Consider the following 17,519-nt stretch of genomic DNA (forward strand, 5'->3'; position numbering starts at 1 on the left):
CTATCATATTCAGAGCATACTTATAAATATGGGCTAATAAAGACATCATAAACACCATGAATGTAAAATTTTCGTTGAATTCAGTATGAAAAAAGTAAGGAGGTGGAGTTCTGTTTAGGTATTTTTGTTAACCACCAGGGGAATTATTTTATTATTGTTAGCTATTCTAGCATTTACTAAGGCTCTTTAAATTTGGAGAAGAATGGGGGTCGTGCAGATAGCAGAGTTCAGCATTTGACCTCCATGACCCTGAACTGTTCTAGGGGAATGCAAACAAGGATGTGATTGATGGTCATTTTAGTGCTGAGCAGTGGCACCACGTAACTAGACCCATGCATTGCCACATCATCCTTTAAATAGAAATGTTATTGCTCCTTCTATTTTTGTCTCATGTTCACACCATGCCATATGAAACACATCTCTCCAAATTGTTTTTGGAACAGGTTTTCTATTGCAGCAGTAAATGAAGTTGGTGAGGGTCCAGAAGCAGAATCTAGTATTACCACTTCATCTTCAGCAGGTATGCCTCAGGCTCGCTCCTTTAGCTACACAGGAATGAGGGTGGCAAGGGTGGTTTCAGAGCCAGGTCACCTGGTAGACCTCAAGACTCACCTCTTCTGCCCAAATGAGTATTATTTTTTGGGGTACTTGATAAGTTTTCAATTCAAATGAACCTAAGTATTTAATGAATTGAAGTAAGTGGTTAGATTTAAAGTTTTAATATTAGAATTTGGGAATTAAAAATCAGAATTAAAAAGTTCAGGTTTTAAAAAAATGGCCTCAAATCTTTGGTTTCAGTTGAAATTACTAGTGTTTGTGACTCACATTTACTCACTTAGGGGATACATATAATTTTTCTGCCCTAATCCCTATTTTAGATTATTTATAATTATTTAATATATATGACATCATTTTTCCAGTATCTTTGTTTTTAAATATGCCTGAACTTTAATATTTATCTTTTACTATATGAGTATTCAATCTGCCGAAGTATCTTTTGTTATCATTTTGTAAGCACTCTTTTTTTTTTGGTTTTGGTGTTTTAATGATTACCTCAAGAGACTGAATACTTACTGTATTCGTATGTATACTTACTGTGTATATACGAGAAAAATAATAAATGAAAATGCTTTCTAAGAGGTACTGGAAATTTTGGGGAAAACTAATAAAAGATTTTTAAGAACATGCAAAGATTCAGAATTCTAGGAGTCTCTTTTCTATTTTTGCTAGAACCCTATTTGTTGACTTGTCTGCCCCTTACTCTAATCTGTGCATGCCTATGCCAAAGGATATTGAATGTCATCTATCATCAGCCTTTGGTTTTTTTAGCTGTTCCTAGACTCTAGGGAGGGAGAGGTATTTTTATTATGTCAGAAGCACATCCAAAGGGTGAGTTAAATATAAAGCAGAGTTGAGGTTGTTGTTACTGTGATTATTGCGTAATGTTCACTAAATACCCTAAAAATGTTCACCCATACACCCTGCATCAGTCTCTACTTGAACAGGACATCAAACAGAGTTCTGCAGCCTTCAAGTGCCATTCCTCTAAGGACCTTTCTTCTATCCCAAAGGGAAAGATACTGAAGATAATACAGAGATAACCAGTGTCTGTTTATATGTGTGTGTTGTGCATAACCCACTCTGGCCTGGGGTGGACCACCTCCACCGAGCCAAATCTTGTGGCTGAAAATAATGAGCTGAGCTGGGGCAAGACTGTTGAGAACAGTGATACATCATGTGATGTCATGTCTGGGTTATTTAGGAACATATAAACATAAATCCTACTTGATTGTTACTGTACTTCCCACCTCCAATCATAAAATAATGTGGATTATACCATAGATGCAATTCCCCAGTGTCCTCAGAGAAAATTTGGCCAGCCTCTTTCAAGCACTAGCCCCCTTGCTTTGAAGAGTAATATTGATCTTTTTTGTGTGTGTTAGCGTACCTGTGGTTGGTCTACCTGTCTGCAAATCATGTTGTTGTTTTCAGTTCAAGAAGAGGAACAGTGGCTCTTTTTATCCAGAAAAACTTCTCTAAGAAAGAGATCTTTAAAACATTTAGTAGATGAAGCACATTGCCTTCAGTTGGATGCTATATACCATAATATTACAGGTCAGTATGATAGCAAGAAATGATTCCTTAGTGTGCAAAAAAAAGATTCTAAAAGAAGTACTTCTAGAATAAAAGACAATTTTTGAATATTTCTAGAACATATTCTCTTAATATCCTAATATATTAGAAGAAATTAGAAGAATATTTTCTTTTAAAATAAAAGGCTTCTATTTTAATTTATTAAACATTAAATAAATAAATTCTCATTCATATAAGCTTTTTGTCCTGGTTGTTATGTAATAATGTATGTGCACTTGCATCGCTCTTCTAGGAATATCAGTTGATGTCCACCAGCAAATTGTTTATTTCTCTGAAGGAACTTTCATATGGGTGAAGAAGGCTACCAACATGTCTGATGTGTCTGACCTGAGAATTTTCTACAGAGGTTCAGGATTAATTTCTTCTATCTCCATAGACTGGCTTTATCAAAGAATGTATTTCATCATGGATGAACTGGTTAGTCTGAGAAGTTAAAGAGGAATGGTGATAGGTAGTGCTACTGATATGCACATCTTGGTATATTTAATACTAAATACAATTCTCTTATTCAATAAATTCTCAAGTATTTACTATGCTTTATATACTAGATTATCAATGAATCATAGATCTGGCATATAGGAGGGTATAGACTTTACTGAGTCCTAGTCCTCACGTAGACTTAAATCACCTTCATTCATAATTTTTTAGAGTCATGGATTTATACTAAAGATAATTTATCTTCCATAAGATAGTGGTGGTACCTGTGTTGTCATTAGATAATACTGCCAGTCATGATAAAAGTCAGCTGCAGACATTTAAAATTATATCATAACCAGAGGGAAATTTAGTAGTTCTCCACAGATACAGTAGTACTAAATTTTTCTTTAAGTTGCATAAGGATTATTTTGAGCTGATGAAGACACACAGTATTGACATGTTTCAAATTCTACTTCTTTGGAAGGTACAGGCATATCACAATAAGCAACAGCCATTGCTACGGTTAGAAGCCCATAAACTTAAATATAGCTTAAATGTTAAACATAGTCGAATGCCTCTACAAGCCAGGGAATACGCATTTGTATTGCATTGATGTCAATAATGTATAAGCTCATTAGGATATAGGATATAAAACTGCCGTTTAAGGGCTTTTTTGTTTGTCTTGGAATGTGCTCGGTGCCTAGTACAATTCCAAGCACAGAACAGATCCTCGGGGATACTTGTTGGCTGAATTGAATGCTATATAGATGGATGCTAATCCTACTGGTATTTTTTTTATGTTTTAGGTATGTGTCTGTGATTTAAAGAATTGCTCAAACATCGAGGAAATTACTCCACCTTCCATTAGTGCACCTCGAAAAATTGTGGCTGATTCATACAATGGGTAAGTGTTAGCCTTGTAAAAATAAATTCTCTTCCATTGGCAATAAATAGTTTTTGAGAAACTTGCTTGCTAAAGAAACATTGTAGTACTAGATGAGCCTATCTATGCATCTTATTTTAGGTAATTTTAATTACATCCAGGCAAATTTTTCATTTGGTAGAGCCAGGAGGAAAATTTTTTTCAAACATAAATCAACTCCTCTAAAGTTTTTCCTTTTTCTTTCATGGCCAAATATGGGCACATGGGAAAGACTTGTCTTGGAGTCAGGGACCTGGGTTCTAGTCCTGGATTTGCCACTTCTTTACGGTGGAACTCAGTCTCATTGCCCCCCTCGATACTACCTGTGAGATGCCCCTTTATTGCACCTGCTCCTTTTGCTAAGCCATTCAGATTTAGTTCATTCCTCTGGCCTGGTTCTTACATCTATCAAGAGTCTCCTTAATAAGAAAGCTACTAGCATCCACCTTAGGAGACAGAAACTGATAACTCTGCCTCCTACCCACAAATGAAATGAACACATTGTACCGCAGTGCTGTTAAATTGCAGTAGTACCTCAAGCAAGTAACATCATATCTGTGACCATTGGTTTATCAATCCATATAGGGAAGGTAATAATACTTACCCAGTTGGATTATTTTGAGGACAAAATGAGATATTCATTGTGAATGTATTTTGTGAACTCCAAATGTATATGAATGTGAAGGATAAACACATAAAAAGTGTTATTGGGGTTATTTCTCAGGTACGACCAGATAATAACAGATTAGTAACCAATAGGCAAGGCCCATATTTGTAAGATTAAATTTTTTTTATTCCTATAGGAATAAAGTTGCTTTCATTTTGAATGAAAAAAATATAGCTCATAACATGTTTTTCGCAAACAAAGGCTTCTTAAAAAAGATTGTTCATTTTTGATTTTAAAATCAAGCTTTCTATTCCTATTCATTCACAATTCACTAAGGATTTATTCTAACTTCTTGGGTCTAAGTGAATTACTGAATTATGGGATATTTCAAAATACTTTGTGATGTAGGACAAGGATCCTCTGGATCTTATCGTTTTCATTTGTAAAGGTCTGCGGTCCTGTGAAATGTAACTTTGTTATTGACACTTACACAAAATGACTCATTCTGATGATAATGAATTTCACTCATTAATCAATCTCAAATGAGATCAGTGAGGTCTTCAGTGGCTCTTTTTTTCCATTAGGATAAAATGGGCTTGTGCTTATATTTTGCAATGTGACTAGAAATGATAATGATAATTAGTATTTATACTTAATGTGTTTCTAAGTGTATTATGTCCAATAATTCATTTAATTTGTATTCAACTCTATGAAATAAATACTTTTATTATCTTAGTTTTCTAGATAAGGAAAGGGAAACACAGGTTGATTCAGTAATTGTCCAAGATGATAGAGCTGTTTTGCAATGGAACCAGTGGAAAAAGTGGAACCAGACAGGCCCTGGAACAAGTTTTGCTCCAGGACTTCTTGCTCCACGGCTTGTCTTCTAACCATCTCTCCATACCATGATAGGAGAGTTTCTGTAAAAATCAGCATGTACCTTTTAGCAATAGTTTGTGTATAGTGGTCCTAACGGACAGCAAACGTGTGAAACAGTGTATTGTCCTGGTATTAGAAATATTTTTCCCCATGCTGTTCTTTTTGCACTGCTGAATTATCTCCTCACTGAAGTGAGACTTACTGTAAGCCTCTGCTCTTCTTCCTATCACCACTTCCCCATCTTCCTTCCACCCCAGCTACTCCTCCTCACTCTGTCCTCCTCTTCCCATGCACCAAATCTCTTCACCTTCTATTTTTCTTTTTCTTCCTCCCTGCTTCAATATAATAATTGTAATCTTTACCACAGATATTTTTCCTTTTATCTACTCTGAAAATTCCCCAAATTCTGTTAAAGATTTTGAATTTGGGAAACAAAAGCAGAAAATTAAGAGCCAAGCTGTTTTTGCTTTTTGCCTGCTACAATCCTTCCTCAGGGAAAAGAATAGCTTCTTATCTCAAAATGGAACTTATATCTCGACATTATTCTAGCATAGGAGTTTTGAAAAAGTTGATAAAGATTTGGAACAGACATCAAGGGAAATTAGAGCAGACCTAAACAAGGACAAGGAAAATGATTTCACAGTTGTGATGAGAGGTTGGAATGCTGCCAGTCCTTGGGGTTGGGATGAGAAGTATTTATCAAAATATGCTCCTGTTAGCACCTGTCTCCATAATCACGAATTGTAAATTAGCTACATCCATATTAATGGTTTTGTATTTTGGTTAAAACGTTATTTACATATTTCATTGTCAATGAAATATTTTGGTGGTATGTTTGCTTTTTCGTTATTAAAATAACCTGCCTCATTACTGTGAGGTTTGACTTTAAACTAGATGTGCTTCTCTAATTCTTTCATTGGCTTCTTTCTCCTGATTGCTGGGTGGTCCTGCTTTAGTCTTATGTGGGGTATTTCTTTGTGGTTTATAAAATGGTAGTGCTATTGCCTGAATTAATTGTAGATTAAAAAAAATCAGCCCACTGCAAATGCAAAGTAGTCGTGCTAGATTGTTATGGCAAAATGATAACTGTGCAACTAAAAATGACTTAAATGTTTTGCTTTCTTCCATTTATCACCCAGAATGCATGAGAAAAATTTACTGATAAAATTAGACTTAAGGATGTGTGTTTTTTGGAGGAAAGTATTTTATACTAAATACCATATTTAGCCATGTGATTTCTATATAGTATGTTTTTCTTTAAAGATTTGAAAGACCATTCCTGGCTGGACATGGTGGCTCATGCCTGTAATCCCAGCACTCTGGGAAGCCAAGGTGGGGAGATCACTTGAGCCCAGGAATTCAGGACTAGCCTGGGCAACATGGTGACACCCTGTCTCTGCAAAAAATACAAGAATTAGCCCAGTGCAGTGGCACGCCTGTGGTCCCAGCTACTTGGGAGACTGAGGTGTGGGAGGATCACTTGAACCCAGGAGATTGAGGCTGTAGTGAGCTGTGATTGCATCACTGCACTCCAGCCTGGGTGATAGAGTAAGACATTGTCTCAAAAAAAAGAAACCCTTTCTGTTTTTGAATTTTTTGATTCCTTAAAACAAGAACAGAAGGCCAAACACCGTTATGTTCTCACTCATAGGTGGGTGTTGAACAACGAGAACACGTGGACTCAGGGAGAGGAGCATTACACACTGGGGGCATTTGGGGGGGGTAGGGGAGAGACAGCGGTGGGTGGGGAGGAAGGGAAGGGTGGGGAGGGATAACATGGGGAGAAATGCCAGATATAGTATGCATCTAAAGTAAAATAAATAAATTTTTTAAAAGTCACTTATAATAATTAAGAGACTACACATTAGAAGTGAGGCTGAAATTTTTTAATGTTCCAACTTGTAACAAATGAATAGAGTATATCTTAGGTAATTACATTTTTGCATCTTGGACAATCCCATTCTTAGCAACATCAGAGATACATAGTTCTGATTGTGCAACAGAATAAAGCAATTAGCTGAGGAGGTTACTCATCCACCTTTGCATTGAATCTCATGAGGTTTCTTTTGTTCCTATGTCAGGTATGTCTTTTACCTTCTGAGAGATGGCATATATAGAGTAGATCTTCCAGTGCCATCTGGCCAGTGTGCAGAAGCTGTGCGTATTGTGGAGAGTTGCACGTTAAAGGACTTTGCAATCAAGCCACAGTCCAAGCGAATCATTTACTTCAATGACACTGCCCAGGTCTTCATGTCAACATTTCTAGATGGCTCTGCTTCCCATATCATCCTACCTCACATCCCCATTGCTGATGTGAAAAGCTTTGCTTGTGAAAACAATGACTTCCTTGTCACAAATGGCAAGGTCGTTTTCCAACAGGATGCTTTGTCTTTTAATGAGTTCATCGTGGGATGTGACCTCAGCCACATAGAAGAATTTGGGTTTGGTAACTTGGTCATCTTTGGCTCATCCTCCCAGCCACACCCTCTGCCAGGCCGCCCGCAGGAGCTTTCGGTGCTGTTTGGCTCTCACCAGGCTCTTGTTCAATGGAAGCCTCCTGCCCTTGCCATAGGAGCCAGTGAGTGCTCTGTCCCCAGGGTGGTTACTGGCCTTGCTGGAATAAGAGAAAGGCTTGAACTGCTTGGTGTTATGATTCAATTTTGAGAGCCCTAGTGGTTATTCAGTCATCAACCAGAAGCAGCTACTTGGCTTAAAAAAAGTTTATACATTTGTTCTGCATTTACTAGTTTTACATTGCGAGAGTATCTATGTTTTCCATGTATATCCCAATAGAATAATTTGAACATTAATTGAATGTCTGCTAAGAACCAGGCATTGACATTCTAGTCAGGACAAATAGCCAGGGAGATAGAATGCTTGGATTGAGATTTTTTGTGCCATTGAAAGCTTGCATGAATTTGAGCAATTCCCTAAAATTCTCTGGACTCGAATCTCCATCTCTAGAGAGAGGTAGTGTGTGTGGTGGGTAAGCAGGTGGGCTCTGGAGTCAGCCTGGATGGATTCAAATGCTTGTCTTGCCATTTGTTAACAGAATGACCCTGGGCAAGTAAAACACTCTGTGCCTCAGTTTTCACAACTGGAAAAGGGGAATATTTATTATATCTTTTAATGGAACTGTCACACAGTAAAATTAAAATACATAAGTAAATCCCTTAGAATAGTATCTTGCACAAAGGTCAGCAAACTTTTTCTGTAAAGGAAAGGCCAGATAGTAAATATTTTTCTTTACTTTGTGGATCAGATGGTCCCTGTCATAGCAACTCAACTCTGCCATTATTGAGTGAAGACAGCCTTAGATAACATGTAAATGAATAACTGTGGCTATGTTCCGGTACAACTTTATTTACAGAAACAGTGGGCCAGGTTTGGCCTGTGAGTGGAGTTTGCCAACCTCTGGTCCCCTAGATAATAGTAAGTATTTAGCAAACATTGGCTGTTTTTTTGCTTTAGAACAAAGTTAATTACGTACGTTTGCTGCATATCTCAAAGATGGCTGAGAATGAATAGGTGATTTTTTTTCTTGATTGCACTTCTTGGAGGAAGGTACTATACAAACAGTGGTAATTACCTTAGAGATTCATCATTAAGAATTTTTTATTAAGAGCCTGATTATATCTGTTATTGTTGTAGAGAACCCCTCTGACAATTATATGCAGCAAGCATGTAGCTTTGGCTGAAGGACAGTCCTATTTGTTGGGAATGCTGTCTTCTTCAATGCAGCAAAATGAGTGGCACAAGGAGTGAACACTGTCCCAGCCTCATCAACAAACTATCCCTGGTTATTATCAGGGTAGCAGATACTACTGCTCAATTGCTCTCCCATTTGAGATGAGGCTGTAGGTGAATTTATCGAGAATCCTTGGTTTGCCCTTACACATGTCATCCTGACCAGTGATATTGTTGAACTCTTTGAATTAGGCCCTTCTGCCTGGCAGAACTGGACCTATGAGGTGAAAGTATCCACCCAAGACCATCCTGAAGTCACTTATATTTCCTTGAATGTAAGTGGAACCATGCTGAATGTACCTGAACTGCAGAGTGCTACAAAATACAAGGTTTCCGTGAGAGCGAGTTCTCTAAAGGGGCCAGGCCCCTGGTCAGAGCCTTCAGTGGGTACTACCCTGGTGCCAGGTGAGAAAATGTTCTGGATTTAAGGAGTGACTCTCACAAAAAGTGGCATAGCTGAGTGTCCTTTAAATTTCCTTGCCTTGGATGTAAAGGAATTAGAATGAGGGTGTATTGACCTCTTAAGTATGTGTTTGAGTAAACACATGTTGAGTACGTATTTATTTTCTGAGATTAGGAAAGCAAATAAAGCATTGTGTGATATTTAATTAGTGTTTCTAACCTGCCACTTTAAACTTTCCAAGATATTTTTAGGAAACACTGTAACTGATTCTTTATGGGTTTCTTTTTTCTCATGGTTTATTAAGCAGTGGCGTTCCTGAATACTGAAGGTCTTGCTGAGAGAAGTTGAGGGGCTGTGAATTATGTTGAATTCCATCCTCTTGGCTGAAAAGGAATGGAAAGATGACTATACCGTTTATGCTGCTATTGTTATCACAATTATTTCTGGGTGCTCTGAATGAGACCATGACAAACAGTAGCCAAAGCCACCTCAAAAAAAAAATTCTGCAATGATCAAGACACTGTCATAGAGGCAATTGCACCATGCGTATTTCTTCAAGTTTCAAAAATTTGTGTGAAAATCAGAAAGTGTGTTTAATGGGATCATTCTTGTTACACAGATCCTTTCATACAATTACTCATATCCTTGTATAGAACTTTTCAAAGTGTTGATGCTCTTTTACTTTATAAAGAAAATCTTAAGATATGAGATGTAGATATAAGTATATAAGGTATCTTTAAAGAGTTTGCTTTCCATGATGTTTCTTTTAATTTCTTTTTTACCCAACAGCTACGGAGCCACCATTTATCATGGCTGTGAAAGAAGATGGGCTTTGGAGTAAACCATTAAATAGCTTTGGCCCAGGAGAGTTCTTATCTTCTGATATAGGAAACGTATCAGGTAAACACCAAGTCCTCTCTTCACTTGGATGACAGATTTCTACTCTTAAAACTTCCTACGTCATTCAGTAAAGCAAAAGAATAGGGTATTTTGGTATTAGGTCAATAGTGAAAGGAAAAAATATTGATTGAACTCTACTGCCAGTGATTCTGTTAGAAAAATGTCAGTTCTTAAATAGGAATGGTATTTGTTAAGTCACAAAATGTGAGGTTGTTTCTAGTTTTATGCCCACCAGCAAGGCTTTGATATAATGCTCACATATTAATCTACCAATGTCATCTCACATTAACAGCCTATCTTGTTCCACTGAGACAGTTATACTTAAAGATAATTTACTATGAGTTTGCTAGAAGACAGGAGCAGAAATTGCTGTATAGAGTTCTGAATAAGTTGTAAGGAACAATTGATTGACAAAGAGGATTATTAAGTAATAAATGGGTAATTTGCTTGGAAGGCATTAGAAGGAAGAAAAGACTTCATTCTAGGGTGGCATAATAGTGACCTCACCTGAAGATGACATCTTCCATAGTTATCTGACTGTTTATTGATTTATTTGACCCTTTAAAGTACAACAGCATTTCTGACTAACAGGAGCCGGTCATAGGTAATGTAGCATCAGTGGAGAGAATGCCACTTTGGTGTTGGCTGATTCTGGGCTTCGTCTCAGTATATGTGTGAGTCCTCAGGCAGAACACACGATCTCAGCTTGTCTCAGGTTTACCATCTCAAAAATGGGGATAATTCCTACTTCATAACTTTATTTTGGGAATTAAGTGAGATCTGCAAAGTGCCTGGGACAATGTTTGGCAAATAGGAGATGCTTGATGTGTATCAGTTGTTCTGCCCAGTTCCAGGGGTTAAGATTTTGGGGTAACATTACTGAAGTATTCTTGACAGATCCTTAAAGTTCTAGTGAATATATATCAGTGTGTTCTTTAAAATTATGTTGAGGTGCAGATGTGATTTATTGACTCAGTATGTTTTTGTTGGTATGTGTGAAAAGTAACTGCTAATAATTCACTTTGTTTTGAGATATGGATTGGTATAACAACAGCCTCTACTACAGTGACACGAAAGGTGATGTTTTTGTGTGGCTGCTGAATGGGACGGATATCTCAGAGAATTATCACCTACCCAGCATTGCAGGAGCAGGGGCTTTAGCTTTTGAGTGGCTGGGCCACTTTCTCTACTGGGCTGGAAAGACAAATGTGGTGAGTTAAAGCATGGCATTCTGGATGCTCTAGAACAATACTTACTTCAGCGACTTGCACACCAATTTCATTTAAAAAAAATATTTGTGTACCACTTGTGTTATGACCTATTTAATGTTTATCTTTAACAAACTCACTTAAAAAAAAATTTTTTTTTGAGACACAGTTTTACCCTACTGCCCAGGCTGGAGTGCAGTGGCGTGATCTCGGCTCAGTGCAACCTCTGCCTCCCAAGTAACTGGGATTGCAGGCATGTGCCACCATGCCTGGCTAGTTTTTGTATTTTCAGTGGAGACAGGGTTTCAACATGTTGGCCAAACTGGTCTTGAACTCCTGACCTCAAGTGATCTGCCTGCCTCCATCTCCCACCATGCTGGGATTACAGGCGTGAGCCATGACACCTGGCCCCATATCCCTTTTAAAATGTGTTTTTGTGTAAATTAAATTTGTTATCACCATTTGTTGAACTAGTTATTTTTTTCCCCAATAATAGTTTAAAATAAAGACATAAACATGCTCACCTGAGGGTTGATGTCTTGGCAGGAACATGGCATGCTCCAAAGTTATGATTCAAGGAAACTAAATGAAGAGACATTTTCAAAGGCTAGGGAAAATGAACAAATGATGGTGAAGCATCCTCACGGTTTGCAAGTGTGTGAAGATATAAGTCTAGATTTGAAGCAGCAAGGGAAAGAAGTGGAGAAACCTGGTGAGGGCTGTGACTGTAGGAGAGTATCTGATATGAACTGTGACTTTAGGCACAGAAGCCAGCCACTATTGAGATGCATGGTTTGGCAAGGAGACAGCTAAAGGAGTAAGAACCCCTACCCCTTTTTCCTCCTGCCCTCTGATCTGCCAGTGCTTCCATTGGCTGAACCTCACCAGAAGCCAGACGACAACCCATCAGCCTAGCAGATGAAGTCCACAGATGTCGGCCTCTTGTGGAGCACTGAGTAGGGTGGAGAATGGTGGAGATTAGACCTACAGGCAAAATAAAGACATCCAGCACACCTGTGGAGTAATATACTTTGTAGAGAAAGCTGATGGTTAGCGCCAAGAACATTGGCCTGACAGATCAAGAAATATGGTATTGAAATCATTTTTAATCAGGAAAGTGCTTGCTGTCCATTCATTTATTTGTCCAGCAATCATTTGTCTACCACCAATGTGTTGAAAGCCTTGAAAGAAGGCAAAGTAGGTGTATATAAAATAAATAGCCAACATGTCCTTTATTGTGTAGAGTTCAGAGATTTTTTATCGTGTCCAGTGTTGTGCAGCCACCATCAGTTGTCCCTGCTCTTCTGAGGAGATAAAATACACATATGAAATAAAGAAGCATATGAAGCAATGTATTTAGAGACAAAGCAGTATGGTATAATCTGAATTCATAAGTGCCAAAGATGTGCAAGTAGAATGAAATTGAGTGGGGTTAGTCAGAGAATGCTCCCTCAAATGGGTTAGTTTAAAAATACTTTTGAAAAAGGAAACGTAAGCGTGGACATAAAAACCAGTTTTAAGTATTTTTTAAAATCTCTGATAAAAGTGTTTAACTCCAGGACAAATTGTTTAACTTTAACTCACTTTACCTGTGAAAAAATAGGGAATAGAAATCCTTCCCAAGTTTAATGTGAGGACTACAGGAGTTTATATTTTAAAGATAAAAAAAGTACAGTGCCTGGCACATTATTGGTACTCAATAATGAAATATTAGGGAACTACACTGATAGAGAAGAGCAGGAGAGCTGTCATCATTTATAAGGACATATACATCTTTTCTTGGGAGTCTAATCAAATGTATTCTTATCTAGCAGTGTTTACACTGTCTGCATGTATAATTAGGAATAGCAGTCATTTTTATGCAAAATAAATTTACTTCCCTTCTCTTTGGAGGCATGCAAAGAGATAAGCCCCATTAGGGCAGGTGCCATGCCTATTTGCTTGTTGCTGTGTTTCCAAGACTTAGCACACTACTCAGCATATAGTGCCAATAACTATTTGTGGTTGAATGAATGGATTAATCAAGCAATTTATTAATGATTGCAATAAACTATTCAGAAATAACAATATCACTTGAAAGCCATTAACTGACCATACAATTATGCTTTTTAGATACAAAGGCAGTCTATGTTGACAGGACACACGGACATTGTGACCCATGTGAAGCTGTTGGTGAATGACATGGTTGTGGATTCAGTTGGTGGATATCTCTACTGGACCACACTCTATTCAGTGGAAAGCACCAGACTAAATGGGGAAAGTTCCCTTATATTGCAGGCACAGCCTTGGTTCTCTGGGAAAAAGGTGACAAATGAAAAGATCTGACCATTTAGTAATACTATATAACTCTATAGTTATGATAATACTGTCTCTTGCTTATTGTGAATAGTTAAAGCAGACTTCTAAAAAAAATACCGTGTTGGTAAGATCTTGGTATAACGAAGATTTCTTTTATTTGAAAAACAAACAAACAAAAGCCTTATTTGATGGTCATAATTGATTATGTAAATTCAAATAAACTATGGAGATTTTTTCAGTTTGCTTTATTTTGAGTGAACCCAACTTAAAACATTTTAATTTATTACTGTTTGTATAGTCTTAAGGACTTCTGTTGAATATTTTAGAGCTTCGAATCAGGTGGTGATTAGGCATTTTACTATTTTCAATCAGTTTTGGGTACTGACTGTTCTAAAAACTGTTTCTAAAAACCTAGGCAAATTATTTGACTTCTCTGTGTCTCTTTTCTTATCTGAAAAATGGAACTATTAACTATTATTCTACTTTTAGTATTGTTATAAAGACTATATGAAATAATTCATGAGAAGGAGTGGGAATAGTTCCAGGTACAATGTACATGCTCAGTAATTATTATTACTCAACCTGCAAAATATGCCTGATATAGGAATGTTTCTAAAGCAAATGTTACTTTTACTTCTTCAGCTTCTGCATACCTAATTTTCTTGAAAGTGTTTACCCACTAGGTTTTTTTTTCCAACTATAATAGTGACATAGTTCTATTGTAGAAAACTTGAAAATTACAGAAATGCATTAAGAATAAATAAATCATTCACGCTACTTCTACCTAATACATCCCTTAAGATTTTCTTATTTTAAGTCATTTTTTTCTGCAGAGTTAAAATATACATAATACAGATTACCAGATAATTTAAAAAATATATGCATATTTGTATATATATGAACTAATGGTTGAGTCACTTGATCTCCAATTCCAATAACATGTGGGCCATAAATTTCCCAGGATATTTAAAGAGACATGATTTGCATTACATGGATTATAACACAGACATTTAAAAGAGAAAGAAATTTATGTGCCATATCCATAGGTTAATCATTCTTGTAAAATAATAAAAAGGTCCCTTAATTCTATCTTGGAGTCACTTGAATCTGAATACCAAGAAAACATATTTTTGTTTCTCAAATATAATTGTTAGGTAAAAGCATTTTCATTTTTGTAAAAACATATTGATAATGTTATCTCTAGAGTAACTTCTTCTCCACCTCAGGGACTTTGTCAGTCATCTTCCCAGTGTTCTGATATGGTTGTTTGAGTACTCTCGCCAACCAGGAAAAAGCTCTGGAGTGACCTTGGGACTTTCTTATAAATGAGTGAGTCATTCAATTTCTCAGCATGTTTGGGGGAAATTCATCCTTCTTACTCCTCTTTAAATCCCCACTCCAAATGCTTATACACTGCAGATCGGAATATAAATTAATACAACTTCTATGGAAAACAGTGAAGAGATTTCTTAAAGAACTAACAGTATTTCTTCCATTCGATCCAGCAATCCCACTCCTGGGTATCTCCCCAAAGGAAAGGAAGTCATTATATCAAAAAGACACCTATACACATATGTTTATGGCAGCACAATTTGCAATTGCAAACATAGGGAACCAACCTGAGTGCCCACCAACTGATGAGTGGATAAAGAAAATGTGGTATAATTACACCATGGAATACCACTCAGCCATAAAAAAGAAGGAAATAATGCAGCAACTTGGGTGGAGCTGGAAGCCATTATGCTAAGTAGAGTAACTCAGGAATGGCAAACCAAATACTGTAAGTTCTGACTTACAAGTGAGAGCTAAGACATGAGTATGCAAAAACATAACAGTGTGATATAGTAGACTTTGGAGACACAGAAGGAGGGTGGGTGGATGTTGGGTGAGGGATTAAAAAATGCTTCATTACATTGGGCACATTTTACACTATTCAATGACTGGTGCACTAAAATCTCAACCTTTACTGCTGTACATTCATCCATGTAACCAAAAGCTACCTGTACCCCAAAAGCTACTGAAATTAAAAATATACATATATTAAAAGCAAAAGAATGGAAATTAAGAAAAAACCAAACCAAAACAAAACTTCTCTCCATATCCTCTCCCAGATTGTCAAGTGCTATTGTTGCTTTTGGAAATCTGTGTTGTGGTTCCATGGTTTGATATTTAATCTATCTGACTCCATTAGTGCCAGTGGCTGTTTTGAAGGCAATGCACTTCAAAAAAGTGCATTGCTCTCCATTTGTCTCTTGTTCACTTATATCATATACAGATTTATAATGCAGTAATATATTTTGCAATCAGCAGATATAATGAAATACAGTCAGCCAATCATTTATAGAAAGCCCCAATTATTTGTGTGATAAAAAAAGAATGAACAAAGTAAGAGATTCTTCTAAGGTAAAAAGATACATTTTGCCACATTTGATGAGCTGAAATCACAGCATATGGTACATTTTACCATAGAGTTAAAATTTAACCTGAAGGTTTTAGCTTAGATCATAGAGGTTTGTACATAAGGTTTGGAACACCCTCTGATTGTTTAAATATGAAGCTGCTGACTTGCAGAAAAATGGGATGATGACCTAACACCTAAATTTTACTTAGAATTTGAATAGTTTGTTGTATTCCAGCAAAAAAAATTGTAGAATCTTTTTAAAATAGATAAAAATAGACTTAATTTGTAATGTAGAAACTCTAGTGCATCTCATTGTAAATAACCAAACAAGATTAACCTTTTTTTAAAAAAAGATTTATTGAAAAAAAATCAATAAATCTTTCTTAATATGGAGCAAGGACGTAATTCAACTCCTAAAAGGCTGAAAATTGCCAGAATAGAGTTTTACCTTCTGGAGAATAAGTTGGTTGAATTTTCCTGAAGGTAGAATGCTGTGATTTATATGACAACTGAAGGGTTTTTGCTGCCATGTACCTTACAACTGCTTCTTTGTAGCAGAGTAACTTGTCAGGAAGAACTTTTGGTTCTTAGATACCTTATTGAAGTCTTTTCACATTTTTTCACTGGCTCATCATTTTTGTTTAAATGCTGTTGTATCTCGCCAAAGATGTAGTCATCAACTTTAATTCTATTGGGGATACTTCATAGCCTCTAGGTATATTATAGGGAGATTCCACTGCTCTGAGATCAGGTTACTGGCAATCTCAGCAATATTTGTAAAGCCAAAGAAAGTTAAAACAGGAACTTTGGATAGTAACTTCTATCTCATATATTCTATGCCATAGGAAAAGCAGCCTTTCCTCAGGCCTCACCTAGAAAACTGGATGTAAAATTAAGATATACATTGCAACAAGAAAGCAAAGAGTAGTAAGAAGTGGTTCTCATATGTCATCTGGAAATAGGACTTTATATATACATTACTATTCAATTTTAACATAAACATTCTGTGTGTATGATCTTTTTAAAGTGTATGAGAATGTTTTGGGTTGCAATTAATAGAAAACACAATTCAAATAGCTTAAACCATTGGTGGCATGTTGGAATTACCTGTGAAGTTTTAAAACATACTGGAGCCAGGTTCCATCCCCAGCAATCATAATCTAATAGAGGGCAGCCTGGGAATAGAGGTTTTTTTAAAAACTCCACAGATCATTCTAATATGCAGCTATGTTTGATAACAGGTTTAAACAATAACAAAATTCATTGGCTTATGTTGCTAAAAAGGCCAGAGTTATCACTATCTTTAGGCAAGCTTGACACAGGCTCAGCATTTCAGATTCAGTAGCTCTGGTGTGTGATTGATAATTTGTATGTGTTCCAAGTTTCCAGGTGATGCTGTTGCTGCAGATCTGAGAATCATACTTTGATAATTACTGGAGCTAAGTACATAAAAGTGAATAATATACTTATTGCCTTTTTGTGGAATTTTAGGACACCAGTGTTTATATCCAAATAACATAGTAATAAGCATAATCATATAACTTTTATATTCAGAAAAAAGTAAAAATTACTGAATTTATTAT

General features: G+C 36.5%; 1 protein-coding gene across 1 annotated transcript in view; it reads left to right on the forward strand.

The window, feature by feature from the left end:
• The window catches only part of ROS1 (ROS proto-oncogene 1, receptor tyrosine kinase), a 148,916-nt gene that overhangs the window by 40,050 nt on the left and 91,347 nt on the right, over positions 1 to 17,519 (forward strand). The window contains exons 9-17 of the mRNA XM_037727542.1: positions 444 to 520; positions 1,993 to 2,115; positions 2,387 to 2,571; positions 3,378 to 3,475; positions 7,061 to 7,557; positions 8,919 to 9,131; positions 9,919 to 10,029; positions 11,062 to 11,240; positions 13,350 to 13,541. Of these exons, the coding sequence (XP_037583470.1) occupies positions 444 to 520; positions 1,993 to 2,115; positions 2,387 to 2,571; positions 3,378 to 3,475; positions 7,061 to 7,557; positions 8,919 to 9,131; positions 9,919 to 10,029; positions 11,062 to 11,240; positions 13,350 to 13,541 (1,675 nt within the window). The remainder of the gene's footprint in view (positions 1 to 443; positions 521 to 1,992; positions 2,116 to 2,386; positions 2,572 to 3,377; positions 3,476 to 7,060; positions 7,558 to 8,918; positions 9,132 to 9,918; positions 10,030 to 11,061; positions 11,241 to 13,349; positions 13,542 to 17,519) is intronic.

This window comes from Cebus imitator, unplaced genomic scaffold (genome assembly GCF_001604975.1).
Source record: "Cebus imitator isolate Cc_AM_T3 unplaced genomic scaffold, Cebus_imitator-1.0 Scaffold11, whole genome shotgun sequence".
NCBI classification, from domain to species: domain Eukaryota; kingdom Metazoa; phylum Chordata; class Mammalia; order Primates; family Cebidae; genus Cebus; species Cebus imitator.